General features: G+C 39.9%; 1 protein-coding gene across 2 annotated transcripts in view; it reads right to left on the bottom strand.

Moving 5' to 3' along the window:
* The window catches only part of LOC139458183 (cell adhesion molecule Dscam1-like), a 137,610-nt gene extending 123,213 nt beyond the window's left edge, over window positions 1-14,397 (bottom strand). For both annotated transcript variants that reach the window (XM_071239517.1, XM_071239518.1), the window contains exon 1: window positions 13,724-14,397. In XM_071239517.1, the coding sequence (XP_071095618.1) occupies window positions 13,724-13,787 (64 nt within the window). In that variant the 5' untranslated portion in view covers window positions 13,788-14,397. The remainder of the gene's footprint in view (window positions 1-13,723) is intronic.
* Between the last annotated feature and the right edge of the window lie 348 nt (window positions 14,398-14,745).

The following is a 14,745-nucleotide window of genomic DNA, read 5'->3' as shown; positions in this document are numbered from 1 at the left end:
ATGAGGTCAAGCGTGCGTGCGTGCGTGCGTGCGTGCGTGCGTGCGTGCGTGCGTGTGTATCTGACTGTGAGTGTATGAGTTGCGTTTAACGCCGCTTTTAACAGTATTCCAGTTTTATCACGGCGTGTCAGCTTAATGTGGGAGGAAAGCCCCAAGTGATGCAGGTCTCAGACGTTTACCACTTCGATGAAACCCACAAGCACGGGTATGGTGATGACAAACCTAGAAACATAATCGGGGCGAACCGGGATTCGAACCCACAATCATAGGTTTCTGGCGTGCCCAAGGGACGCAACTCTGCACAGTCAATCGCGGCGCCTTAGACGACTGGGCCACCCGTGCCCTGTATCTGTCTGTGTGTCTGCTTGTATCAGTATATACATGTGTATGTATGTGCAGTACATTAAAAATATTAATAGTAATTATTATACAGCAAGCTGCACCCTTGTGCATTACTTTCATAACTTGTCGATCACCTGTGTGAATATCAATTAGAACACTCCTTTGTGGGGATGTTTTTTTGTTTGTTGTTTAACGCCGCACTCAGCAATATTCCAGCTATGTGATGGCTGCGGGGATGTAGGCGGATCCGGTCCAGTAGACAGTATCCAAGTCTCTTCCAACAGTGCGGAGAATACAGTCTCTGTCATTGACTGTTACAAAGGGGATGGGATTATGTTTGTTTGTTTGTTTGTTGTTTAACGCAGCACTTATCAATATTCCAGCGGTAAGACGGTGGCATGTAAATAAGTCTGGGCCAGAAAATCCGGTGACCAACGTCATTGACAATCGATCCACGCAACTGGGATACGATGCCAAGCAATCAACCAAATCACTGAGCCTGACCACCGAATCCAAGCAGTGTCCTGTTGCTGGGGACCTATATTCTTACCAGGAATCTCCACGGGGAGACAAGCATAGGTTACTGTGGACCTATATTATTACCAGGAATCTCCAAGGGGAGACAAGCATAGGTTACTGTGGACCTATATTATTACCAGGAATCTCCACGGGGAGACAAGCATAGGTTTCTGGGGACCTATATTATTACCAGGAATCTCCAAGGGGAGACAAGCATAGGTTTCTGAGGACCTATATTCTTACCAGGAATCTCCACGGGGAGACAAGCATAGGTTTCTGGGGACCTATATTATTACCAGGAATCTCCAAGGGGAGACAAGCATAGGTTTCTGGGGACCTATATTATTACCAGGAATCTCCAAGGGGAGACAAGCATAGGTTACTGTGGACCTATATTATTACCAGGAATCTCCACGGGGAGACAAGCATAGGTTTCTGGGGACCTATATTATTACCAGGAATCTCCAAGGGGAGACAAGCATAGGTTTCTGGGGACCTATATTATTACCAGGAATCTCCAAGGGGAGACAAGCATAGGTTTCTGAGGACCTATATTCTTACCAGGAATCTCCACGGGGAGACAAGCATAGGTTTCTGGGGACCTATATTATTACCAGGAATCTCCAAGGGGAGACAAGCATAGGTTTCTGGGGACCTATATTATTACCAGGAATCTCCAAGGGGAGACAAGCATAGGTTTCTGGGGACCTATATTCTTACCAGGAATCTCCAAGGGGAGACAAGCATAGGTTTCTGGGGACCTATATTATTACCAGGAATCTCCAAGGGGAGACAAGCATAGGTTTCTGAGGACCTATATTATTACCAGGAATCTCCAAGGGGAGACAAGCATAGGTTTCTGAGGACCTATATTCTTACCAGGAATCTCCACGGGGAGACAAGCATAGGTTTCTGGGGACCTATATTCTTACCAGGAATCTCCAAGGGGAGACAAGCATAGGTTCTGGGGACCTATATTCTTACCAGGAATCTTTACGGGTCGATAGGATTACGCTGTTGTTGAATTACTATGGACGTTTATACAGGAATGTTCTTAACAATCATTGTGCTATTACGCCTATATGCATATACATTGCCTGCACATAAACAATACAGTCGTTTGTTGAATGACATTCCATCGATGACATTTGTATTGACCTGTGACGATCCGGAATAGGTCTTCAGCAACCCATGCTTGCCGTAAAAGGCGACTATGCATGTCGTGAGAGGACATTAACGGGATCGGGTGGTCAGGCTCGCTGACTAGGTTGATGCATGTCATCGTATCCCAATTGCGTGGATCGATTCCCATGACACCAGTCTCTGGATTGTCTGGTGCAGACTTGATTATTTTCAAACCGCCGTCATACAGCTAGAATATTGCGGCGTATCTCAACATACAAACAAACAAACAAAACATTTGTGTTCTGTTTACATGGTCGACAGCTCTATATTCATCCTCACATATTTAGCATGCATGTGTTTGATTGTGTCTGTATGGCTGCTGGTCGCAAAATCATCAAGTTCTGTGTTGTTAATATTCAAAATGTGAACGTTTATCTCAACTGAGAATGGGGGGCGGTCGGGTAGCCTAGTGGTTAAAGCGTTCGCTCGTCACGCCGAAGACCCGGGTTCGATTCCTGACATGGGTACAATGTGTGAAGCCCATTTCTGGTGTCCCCCGCCGTGATATTGCTGGAATAGTGCTAAAGCGGCGTAAAACCATACTCACTCACTCACTCAACTGAGAATAAATACTTTGATGTACACTAACATATTGGAAAATAACGAAATATGACACAGCACTGACCAATAACATGCGATGTACCATGCAACAACCTGAGGTCTTGCCAGTCGTACAGTTTGATAGATTTCATGAGCTAAATTAAACCCCACATGTACTGAGAAATTGATCGATTTTGATATATTATCTGTTATTACTTTAAACTTAACGATTCAATTTCGAATCATTTGCAATTTTGATTATGAAACACCTCTCATCTCGTCCGCCGCATGTAGTTTACGCCATGATTAATACCTTTCAGGAACATTAGCTACACCGCCGTCAGATCAATTCCACTGTCATACTGACAAGATAGTGATACATTTCACAGCCGGTGTTGTCAATTTCAGTTGCGATTAACGCACTTGAGTTATTGTGGCAGCTGCAACGTAAACGCCAGATGATGCACATACCAAATGAAACTTACCCTCTCTCACAAGCACGTTTCAAATGTACAGTTGCAAATGCTGGAATGCTTGATTTGAAATATGAAAGCGACTTATATCCTCAACGCTAAAATTCATATGACATTAGAGTGAGTGAGTTGGGTTTTACGCCGTTTTTAACAGTATTCAAGTAATATCACGGCGTGTCAGCTTAATGTGGGAGGAAAGCCCGAAGTGATGCAGGTCTCAGACGTTTACCACTTCGGTGAAACCAACAAGCACGGGTATGGTGCTGACAAACCTAGAAACATAATCGGGGCGAACCGGGATTCGAACCCACAATCATAGGTTTCTGGCGTGTCCAAGGGACGCAACTCTGCACAGCGAATCGCGACGACTGGGCCCCCCGTGCCCCCGTGAGACATAAGAAAGTATACACCCATGTTTTATGGTGGCTAAAAATGGAACAAACAAAAAATATTCGGTGGTGATGTATTTGATAGGCGACATTACATACATCGTATCAGTGAGTATCTCACAACAGGTGACGTGCACATGGCGTCTCCCTCAAGAAAAATAAAAGGGAGGTGGTGGTGGTGGTGGTGGTGGTGGTGATGATGATGATGATGATGATGATGATGATGATGATGATGATGATTCCACACCACAGAGGAGTATGCTCAAACTATATGAAATTCGTACCGCGGTCAACGGATCAATGTGGATTCAAATTGCATTATCAGCTTCCTGGGGAGTATATATGACAAGCTGCATGCTTGATATATTTTTCTGTGTGATGTGTGTCCCCGTCAGCGTGAGTGAGTGGTCGCTGTTTCAGCAGAGGATGAACCTCGATCTCCAATGAGGCTCAGTATTGATACGGCAAACAATAGTAACTTCTTTAAGTGGCACTTACAATTTGGTACGATGAACCAGGGATATACAACTTCGTTATTACAATGAATGCGACATTTGTGTGTAGATAAGTGTTAGCATCTACATTGATAACGGTGTTAGTATCTGCACCGAAACGTCAAATTCATTGTAATAAGAAGTTGTATATCCATAGAGCTATCTCCTTGTTAAACTACCATCAATAACAGAAATCCAATACTTATTGACACATAGTAACATTTGTCCATCATCTGTTACTAAAATCGACATAACGTGAACGCGCTACTTCATCAGTTTTACCTATGGATGGATGAAGTGCAATAGAAGGAATCTGCCAAATATTTCAAAAGTTCAGTCGAATGTCGTTAACAAAATACCCTTTCAAATCTCACAAATCTATTAAAAATAGCTCCGGGCTGAAAACATGTAAACGATTAAATCATCTCTGAACTTACATCATCTTCAAAGTACAAAACACTCTATGCAGCAGGACTCATACTCAGACAGCGTAAACAACAAAAGACAACAAAATATGAATTATCAGCACAGAACTCCTATACACAGGCAGGTAGGAAATAGCACATTATTACCAGACATTTCGAACGGAGCTGTATTCTGTATCACTCCGAGGGGAGTCGGCGTAACGACCGACATATTTCACGTTCGTCACATAAGCGCGAAAAATGCCATTCAATTAAAGTGTATAATTACCAGATTCCAAGCTGCTATTATCCCTCTCAGAGCGACATATATATTTATTTATTACGTGTACGACCCGCTGTTCACAAGCGACCATTTTATTCTCCCGCCATCAGCTCCTACCCCCCCCCCCCCCCCAACCTCCACACCACCCCACCCCTCTCCCCAACGCTCGCTTACATGGACCCACATCGTGTCAGTATTACGTTGATGGAAGTTGATGAATCTCGTAACCGCTCTACATTTTCACGTGAAATTATTGAAAGGAAGGTCTGGCTCGTGCATCTTAATTAACAATGAAAGATTCAATATATCAAACATTCATTTTACCGCTCAATGATCTCTGTATGATTCAAAGCTGCAATTCAGTGTTTGATTCATAAGTTTGATTGCAGATAACAATTACGTTTATTCCTGAAAAGACATTATATGTGCATTTGAAATTTGAGATTATTAACATATTGAATATTCATTGAAGCATTTTGAGATTTTGAAGCGGTTTAATAACATTCAAAATTAATCATCAAAGGATCGGATTGTCTTTATGGTAAAACAAACTCTACCACTGTTGTGAGCGTCAGTTAAAGTCAAAAGCAGCTGAAAATATTTCAGAGCATTAATTATGTCACCCAGGAAATAAAAAAATGTAATCAATTGAAATATCCAGGGGTCCCTCATTAAAACAACAAGTGGTATCGATCAGGGCAAGTTCGTAACAAGTGGTTTGATTGGCGGCCGGGTCAACGTGTGACTCATCCACAATAAACAACAGCATACGACACTTGGCGAAACCCATAGCAAAATGAGAGAGAGAGAGAGAGAGAGAGAGAGAGAGAGAGAGAGAGAGAGAGAGAGAGAGAGAGAGAGAGAGAGATAGAGAGAGAGAGAGTGAGAGAGAGAGAGAGGGGAGGAATGAATTGGAAATTCAGAAAGAGACAGAGAAATAAGAAAGAATGACTTCGAAATTCAGAGAGAAAATAAGAAAGAAAGAATTGGATCTTCAGAGCGAGAGAAAGAGAAATAAGAAAGAATGACTTCGAAATTCAGAGAGAAAAAAGAAAGAATGACTTGAATATTCACAGAGAGAGAAATAAGGAAGGATGAATTGGAATTCAGAGAAGAGAAAAATAAATAAGAAAGAATGAATTGGAAATTCAGAGAGAGACAGAGAAATAAGAAAGAATGAATTGGAAATTCAGAGAGAGACAGAGAAATAAGAAAGAATGACTTCGAAATTCAGAGAGAAATAAGAAAGAATGACTTGAAAATTCACACAGAGGGAAATAAGGAAGGATGAATTGGAAATTCAGAGAGAGAGAGAGAGAGAGAAATAAGAAAGAATGAAATGGAAATTCAGAAAGAAAATAAGAAAGAAAGAATTGGATCTTCAGAGAAAGGAGAAAGAATGAATTGAAATTTCAGAGAGAGAGAGAGAAATAAGAATGAATTGGTAATCTTATAGAGAGAGAAAGAAAGAATAAAGTACGAGAGACAGAGGGGGGTGGGGTGGATAAAGCTATCGACATGTTGAACGGTGTCCAATCCCCTGCAACACAACGGTAACTCGTGAAACATAAGGTCAAATAGCCAGCAAAAGAAAAAGATCAGGAAAATGTTCTAGTATGATAGCATTTGAACCAAATAAGCTGTTACAACTCTACGTGATCTAAAGGTTCACTTCAATCCAGTATCCTCAACGGTGTTGACACCGAGAAGGATGCAAGGGAAAATAGCGAGTCGAAGGAAAGACGATGATTTAATATAGGGCACAAAATATAATTATTTATATTTAAATACATTAAAAATAAGCTTCGCATATACTAAACTAGGATATTCCTATCATTACACGCTACGCCAACCTGGTTACTCATAAATTTTAAGTTATTGGTCCGGAAAGGCTTCCGTAGTTCAATATCCCTATAAAGCGTTGAGTGGTATATATAGCGTCTGTGTATTTGTATAAGGTAGTATAAGTTCAACTATAAAGCAGAAATAGAACCTCGCGACTATGAATAGACTCAATACATCCACAGAAATCAATGATATATAAACCTGACTACAGACCTACCATTACGCTGTGTGCAGTTGTATTTGACAGAAAATTACACATAGAGACTCCAAGTTCTTTGATCGGACACCTGTTCAACACACGAGCTGAGAATACAATCAATGGCGTTCGATAACGTAGCCTGTAGACGTCATACCACCGCAACCACTTACGTTTCAATACCTCAAATACACACAAACCATCTTCTAAAAAGCGCAATTTAACCCATTTCATTTTCTAAATATAAATTTAAATATGCAAAAGGATGAAAATAATATAATAAATCCAATAACAAAAAAGTTGCAATAATTGAGAAAACGACTCCTTCATGAACACCGCACGTATGAACCACACTGGTGTGAGATAATTCTTGTATATTTCAACACTGGCACACATCGACTCTAATCAATTTCTCCAAGCTTGTCTGTATTTCAGAGCCCTCGGGACATGACACAACAGTGTGTGTACCGTAATATCGACCACGTGACCCTGCGCCGGAGCATCTATATTCCCTGGAATGAAATTTGATGAACAGATTCAGCCCCGGCTCGTGTCTCGGTGAACTAGGTGATTAAAGACACACAGTGAGCTTGTGTCATTGTGTTCAGGTCATATTTCTGTGATTAAAGATGCACCACATATTTTTACATAATTGTGTTCAGATTATATTCAATAATTAAAGACACATTTATGTGGTAACGTGATTACGTTAAGCCGATATATACGCGATTAAAGATGCACCATAAAGACACATTTATGTGGTAATGAGATCACGTTAAGCCGATATATACGCGATTAAAGATGCACCATATATGTTTCACAGAATTGTGTTTAGATTATATTCAAGTGATTAAAGACACATTTATGAGGTAACGTGATTACGTTAAGCCGATATATACACAATTAAAGATGCACCATATATGTTTCACAGAATTGTGTTCAGATAATATTCAAGTGATTAAAGACACTTTATGTGGTTAATTCATTACGTTAAGCCGATATACGCACATATGCAACACAGATTTATACATAATTATGTTTAGATAATATTAAAGTAATTAAAGACACATTTATGTGGTTAAGTCATTACGTTAAGCCGATATACTCACGTATGCAACACAGATTTTTACATAATTGTGTTTAGATAATATTAAATAATTAAAGGCACATTTATGTGGTTAAGCCATAACGTTAAGCCGATATAGACGCGATTAAAGATGCACCACATATTTCCACTGAATTGTGTTCAGATAATATTCAAGTGATTGTGTCAAGTATCCAGGTCATATATCAATGATTAAATATGTAGATATATTTCCACACCTGTTCATGCTATCTAGCTATGCTCCACCAATAATCACAGCGGGGATATCAGAAACACATTGCACCCGGGGACTCGAACCCGGGACTTCGACGTGACGACAAACACTTTAACCACTAGGCTACCACCGTCCTTGTGAATATAGTGTTGTGTCACCGTTAACACTGACGTGTAGGTATGTCCAGTTGGAGCCGTATCTCATACGCTTGCTTAAATGAAAACCCATAAGGAACGTCGTTAGCACATCGGGTGGTCAGTTCCGGTGCGTGGGAGGCTGCTTGAACATCAACCACTGGTTTATCTAACCCAGATTATTTTTTTCGGGATATAACTAGAAATGTGTTTGCGGCGTAAAACAATATGCATTCCCAAAGTACACAGCTGCAGCTGTTAGAGAGGTCTCTATAAATTGTACTTATCATTTGCCTAGATGCATAAGCACGATCTCTGTTGCTGTGAGCTCAACATCTCAAATAGTGTTCATTGATCGTTAGATGCGTCCATCACACGGTGCGGGTCACTTTCTAAAATTAAAGGTACACTGTCGGGTTTTTTCGTGTTCGTTGTTTATACATTTATCGGAATGCTCGAAAATGTTGTCAAATGATCAATGTTTAGTAAAAAATGTTTATCATTCGTGACTTTATCGATAGCTACTTTCAACAGGCCTTCTCTCCGTGTGAGAAAGTAACCTAGTTTGTTTTGCCTGCTTTAGCGTGGTACGTGATATTATTTCACGAAGACATATTTGAAAATTATCATATTAATTTTCTGGATCAAATTTTAAAATATTTCTCTGGGAGCTACTGAAATACGAACGATTATATGTGTACAATTTATCGTGAAATTGCATTTGCTAGCTCAGTTTAAAATAACATACATTTTACACAAAATGCATACTTTACCGTATATTACTGTTTACATATGTCTCCGCCCAAACACCTCTACTTACACAGGAAAGAAGTGTTTGCTTTTTTGTCATGGCGGGAAAAAATAACCATATGAAATAATTCCCGATATACGTCAGAAAAATATTTTTCGTTTTATACAGTATTTCGTTCAAGATTCCTTTCGAAACAATTCGTAGATAAATATTGTGGCGAGGAAGGCAGTATCCCGATCACCGCGCAGGAGGAAGAAATCTGATAATCTTTCTCAACTATCTACCAGGAAAAACAGACAAAAATTGATGCGGAAAGTATTCGGTTATCCTCAGCAACGTATGTCGGCGCATCCTTTTTCCGTATTTGTCAGATACTGGGCCAGGAAAATAGGGGCTTGAACGTATTTATGAATGCACGTACAAATTATGCATTTGTTCTTTGGTTGTCTCGGTTGAAACTGAGAACATGGCGGGAATATTTGTTGTTTGAAATAACATAATGTTTTCAAACGAATTAAAAAAATATTTTTATGCATATCTTACTTCTTGTTACGGTATATTACAAAACATTGCCCTGGAACTGATGTTAAGGGTTGTTGATTTTGCAGAATCTTGCACAGGAGATTTTTCCAAGGGGGCAAATTTAAATGCTTATTTTTGCCTTAAAACGTAAACCAAACGTTTAAAGAAATACTGAAGCGAAGATTCCAACGAACAAATATCAATTTGTCGTGGCCTGGTATCTAATTTTAGAGATTACGAAAAATGACAAAATCCCATTTCCTCACACCGTGTGTTGGATATTTGTTTTGCTTGATACTTCCTACACCTGGTAGCTCAAATAACACATCCTCTTTTACATCATCCTGGCAGGACATCATTACCCGCATCAATTAGTTTAAAACACAGGCCCTATCACAAAACCTTATACCATTAACAATTTTTTGCAATTCGCACGAGGTATCTTTAAATTCGTAATTCGGATCAAATTCTATTAACATATTTTTCCTGTATAAAATAAATTTATTATTTATAAAACAATTCAATGTGTCATATATGTTTTTTAAACGAGATTGACATACTGAATGCACCATTTAAAGATAAGATGATATTTAGGTGTACATCTTACGTGAACATCACAAAAGAAAGGGCTCGTGAAAATGTGTAATGGGCTCTCCATGGATTTCTGTCAAATCCATTTATATATATATATATATATTTATATATATTCGTAATATTTTTAATTTACTTATAGTGTGAATTTATACACTCTTATGTTAAAAATTAATTACAACATGCCTACTTTAATATGAGACACCGACATTCATAAAATAAAATCTTGTCTCCAAAACTATGCTGTTATTTCCTGAAACACGTTTTCATTTTGCAATATTGCATCTAGCTGTTTAATTCATGTTTTGGTTAAACCATGGACAAAGCTTTCGTGCCAAACGCACATAGGGTCTCCGTCATTCAACATTCAGCGAGAACCATGGAACGCCCCGACTGTTGCGTGGTGAGGCCTACTTCGGTCCCTACTGCATATCTCCCAGTACTTGCTTGAATTAAGCCAATGTTTCGTATTGAATAAATATTTAATTCATATTTTGAATTTTAATGAAACTGCATATACTTTTAGGTAGAAAATTAATCGGAAATAACAATAGTTTGAAAATCGCAAAAACGTTACATCCATGAAAATTATTTTTGAACGTGTTAGTCCAATTTGAAATATTATTCATTTTATTTCGAATTCTTATTTTCAGTTGAACATTTATCTTCATTGTTGGATAATTTTAAAATTATTTCATAATTGCTAAAGATGTTTGAGTCTAAACTATCAATGAAAATAGTCGTTCGTGTACGTTCACGTTTCAATACTGACATTCTACCTCCTCTGACTTGCCAACTGATAACATCATACAAACAAACTTATCGAACTCCTACATAATAACCCTTTCCCTCTCAGACCTACCCAACGAAATTGACGTTACATGGAATACAATTAAAATGTTTATGCTTTATAATTCCAAACAAAGCCTAACTCAACATGTTCGTTCCTGAATAGAGAATATATGCTAGCTTTGTTCCATGAATAATAAAAATTAATTAACTTTGTTTTGGTTGGTTAAATTTCCGTATTAATTCAGTTTGTATTCAGAACTATCGCCGTGTACTCGTATTCAACAGACGCACGTTTATTGAATGCAGCATATAGCGTAGTTATAGAATACGTGAATCAATGTTTCACTGTGTTGAGGTGGGCTTACTTATATTTAGGTCAGCGTGTTAGATATTGCAAGTTCACGTAATGATATGAATAACAGAAATGCCACACGTTAAGTGGTAGGATTTTGTACTTGAATACGGATGGGATTTCGCACGACACAATATAGGTATTGATACCATGGTATCACTGTTTGTAATTATTGACACTGTAAGAAAAGCTTGTCGTGAATGGCGTGTTACGAATCTAATAGCCCAGGTGTTATTGGAGTCAAGATTAATATTCTGCGACACCATTGTATATCCGTGGTCTGGATTGCGCTGTTTGTCCTCGTGTTGTGAGCTCGTTATATGTCTACAGTTGGAAACACAAATGATAAGTTGACATCAGACCAGTTTGTACAAGCTCTGATAGAAGTGCGATATTACACAAGAATGCTTCCTTTGTAATTTCACAATATAAATATTTCAACTTCCACATATGGATCATGCAATGTTTAAATGAAAAGACACTTGGGTCTTGTAGTTAAATTCTGTGAGCGTACTCCGCTGATCTGAGAGGGCGCACGGAAACGGGTTGTCGACGTTGGACTCATACGTAACCATGTAAGCTCCGTTCTGGCCACTGTCCTTGAACATTGACATATATAATCCAGCTAAACTAATTTTTTTTTTTTAAATCCCAGCGTCAGTACTATTCCCGCCTACACCCCGCACCCCAACCCATTTACACAAATTTAGTCCAGTGCCTCACCCCCTCCCCCCCCCCCCTCCCCACCACACCACCCCCTTACCCCACATGCTTGTCGATGTCAAGTAATAACTTTCAACACAGTACATACCATATCAGTTTAACAAAATAAATGTACAGCTTACTACAAACTCTGTTGATTCTGCACTGACAAACGCTAATACATTATCGTGAATTGTTGTAATAGCGTGCAAATATGTGCAATTTATTTTCCTAAATTGCCATTTTATTACAGCTTAATGTCGGGAACCACAACAAACTAGTTCTCTGGAAAACGGTATGCTATTATTTGCGATCGGTATTCCTGGCAAATTGGACTGTTTGCTTAATCCATCTTAATTAAGGCAATAATGGAGTATAAATGTTACGAGGTGTACTGCTACACGCAATACGACCCCCGACACAAACGGGTTATCAGCATTGCTGTCAAACTGCTAAACAGCTTTTACAAGCCATTACACAAACTCTGAAAACTGCTACCGTTGTCCTGCTGTTTATATATAATGGATACACAGACCAAACGGTTCAGAAATCGAAGCTCTTTACTGAAACGGGTATACATAATTAAGTAGCAATTAAAACACTAAACAAATGTATCATCTTATATCTTTCAACTCCTCAGAATAACCTTTTCTCACCGAGGCACACGGTTCCTGAAAACCATTTCCAAACATTATCAAAGAACAAATACAACTAAAAGACTAACGTCGATATGGAACCGCTTAACGGCATACATATTTAACCGTGCCAGCGGTGGTCGTTGTGCAGATCTTGTTGCGAATCACAGTGCATGTGTTTTAGGCAGCCCCCTCCCCCTCCCCCCCCCCCCCCCTCCCAACGACATCCCCCCCCTCCCCCCACATAAATGCATGAAGGTAAAGTTCACGTTTCCCCGGATAAAACTAAAAAACTCAGTAACCGGAAGCCTCGCGCCAGATAAGTCCCCTCTAACGAAAATCTGCTGAAATATCCAAGTCTATTTATCGATCACAATCAAATATATACGATGTAGGTATGCCAGGGGTTTAGGCGTCGTGGGATGCACTGCGATGTTAAAAATAACACCGGAATTCCCGTATTTTCTCATCCCACTCATGCACTGGAGATAGTGGAGTAAATTACCAAATTGATCACGGTCCTAGGAAGGTATATGGTTTCACTCTGGAAATAAGTGTCACCCAATCATCCGTTAATTACGAGGCCTTTCCTTAATGCAACATAGCACGCATGTTTCAGAGACAATTGCCTGCGCGTTGTTTTAATAAACACAGTTCGCTTCATTTCCCTGGCTAAACACATTATATAACCTTTCCTATCGATGTGCATATGCAGGTCACCCAGGTAAACGATTGTATAGGAATTAGAGCACAGGTGTGGTCGGTCTGTAGCGAGTACACGTTCACCTTTAATTAACGGCGTAGTCGTCAGCGGTATTTTCGTCGCTGTTGTTTACATATATAAAAGGTGGATGTGCTTTTCTTCATAGGATTTCGTGCTCTTTTTTAAAAATGGCGACATTTAATGTTGTGTTTGTTACGCGGTGTTATAGTCATGGGTAATACCTGACCGGTGTTTGTTTTACAATGGATAAAATGCTTCAGATAGGTGTATGTTTACATTTTATATACTATTGACAACTCGGTGTATTAGAACACAGGTGCACGGGGTACCTGTGCTTGCACGTGTTGATGGAGTTAAGCAGGTAGGTAACCGGACAACGTATTCAAACCGCGTGACGAGGAAGGGTGACACAGTCGGGTTTAAATGATAAATGTGTGACAGTCGCACCCCATCACACCTGGGCTGTTACGGGCCCACCTTTAATCAAAGGTATCGTCTCACCTGTAATCAAGAACATCAAAAGATTCTCACCTGCGTAACAGCAACACACGAGAAACGCTATTCCAAGTTTGACGTGTTCTAAGTACATCCACATGACGATTTGTTGTAGAACTCCCAGAAATACTCAGCCGCATTGAGATTGGACGAGAAAACCTCCCAAATCGTCAAGGCAGTGACAGACCATCAAAACTTGTCTCCAGTCTTGAGATATCATAACACACACGCGCAGCCGTCTGTCGAGGATCTGCAAAACACTGTATCCATTTCGTCTCCGTGGGTAAACTCGAGATATGCCACTGGAACGGTTATGTCACAACCGCCTAAACCCTCTGAATAATTGCACTTTGGTTCACGAGCAAGAACGGTCACCCTTGTTTAAAGCTCCGATGTCGTACGTAATACACACCAAGAACTGCTAAGCCTTATGGTATAGATTTAATGTGATTACAGGACTTGAGTTGTTTGTAAACAAACGCTAACGGTTTCCACATAGGCACTGACAAGTATGGTAAAATCCTTATCGCAAAACCGGCCACAGTTCCACAAATCCTGGTCGCTACAGAGAGTTTCTACTAAAAACAGCTGTCCCGTTCGCCGGCGGTTTCAGGTGGGGTTGCACGCGAGAGCTCTACTCAATACCTTCAACAGCTTTATGATATCAAACATCGTCCTTCGACGTAGCCACGTGGTGCGGCGCCCGTTCGTACACAATATCAGTGCTTCAAAACTAGTTAGGTCATTTTAATGTTAATCAGGCGACCAGCGAAATTTGAGAATCTAATTTTACGTTCAGCTTATTTGCATAGGCTATATTACGATCGATAATCCGCGCTGGGGATAGCAACATTTTACCGTGTACTATCGATCGGTTTCGAGGCGACCCATTTTAATTGCGTGGACGTACGGGGTGTCTCGAAACGGTCTGTTTGCCTGATGAATAATTTCTATCGAGCGGCGAACTGACTAATCACAAGCGAGAAAAGGCACGTGCGATAAAGTCGGTGTTTTGATTGGTGCGCTATGCAGCATTTAGTATGACGGAGGGGTTAGTC

The sequence above is a fragment of the Haliotis cracherodii genome, unplaced genomic scaffold (genome assembly GCF_022045235.1).
Source record: "Haliotis cracherodii isolate W230 unplaced genomic scaffold, xgHalCrac1.p SCAF_12, whole genome shotgun sequence".
Taxonomy (NCBI): domain Eukaryota; kingdom Metazoa; phylum Mollusca; class Gastropoda; order Lepetellida; family Haliotidae; genus Haliotis; species Haliotis cracherodii.
This window is presented reverse-complemented; position numbering and strand designations above follow the sequence as displayed.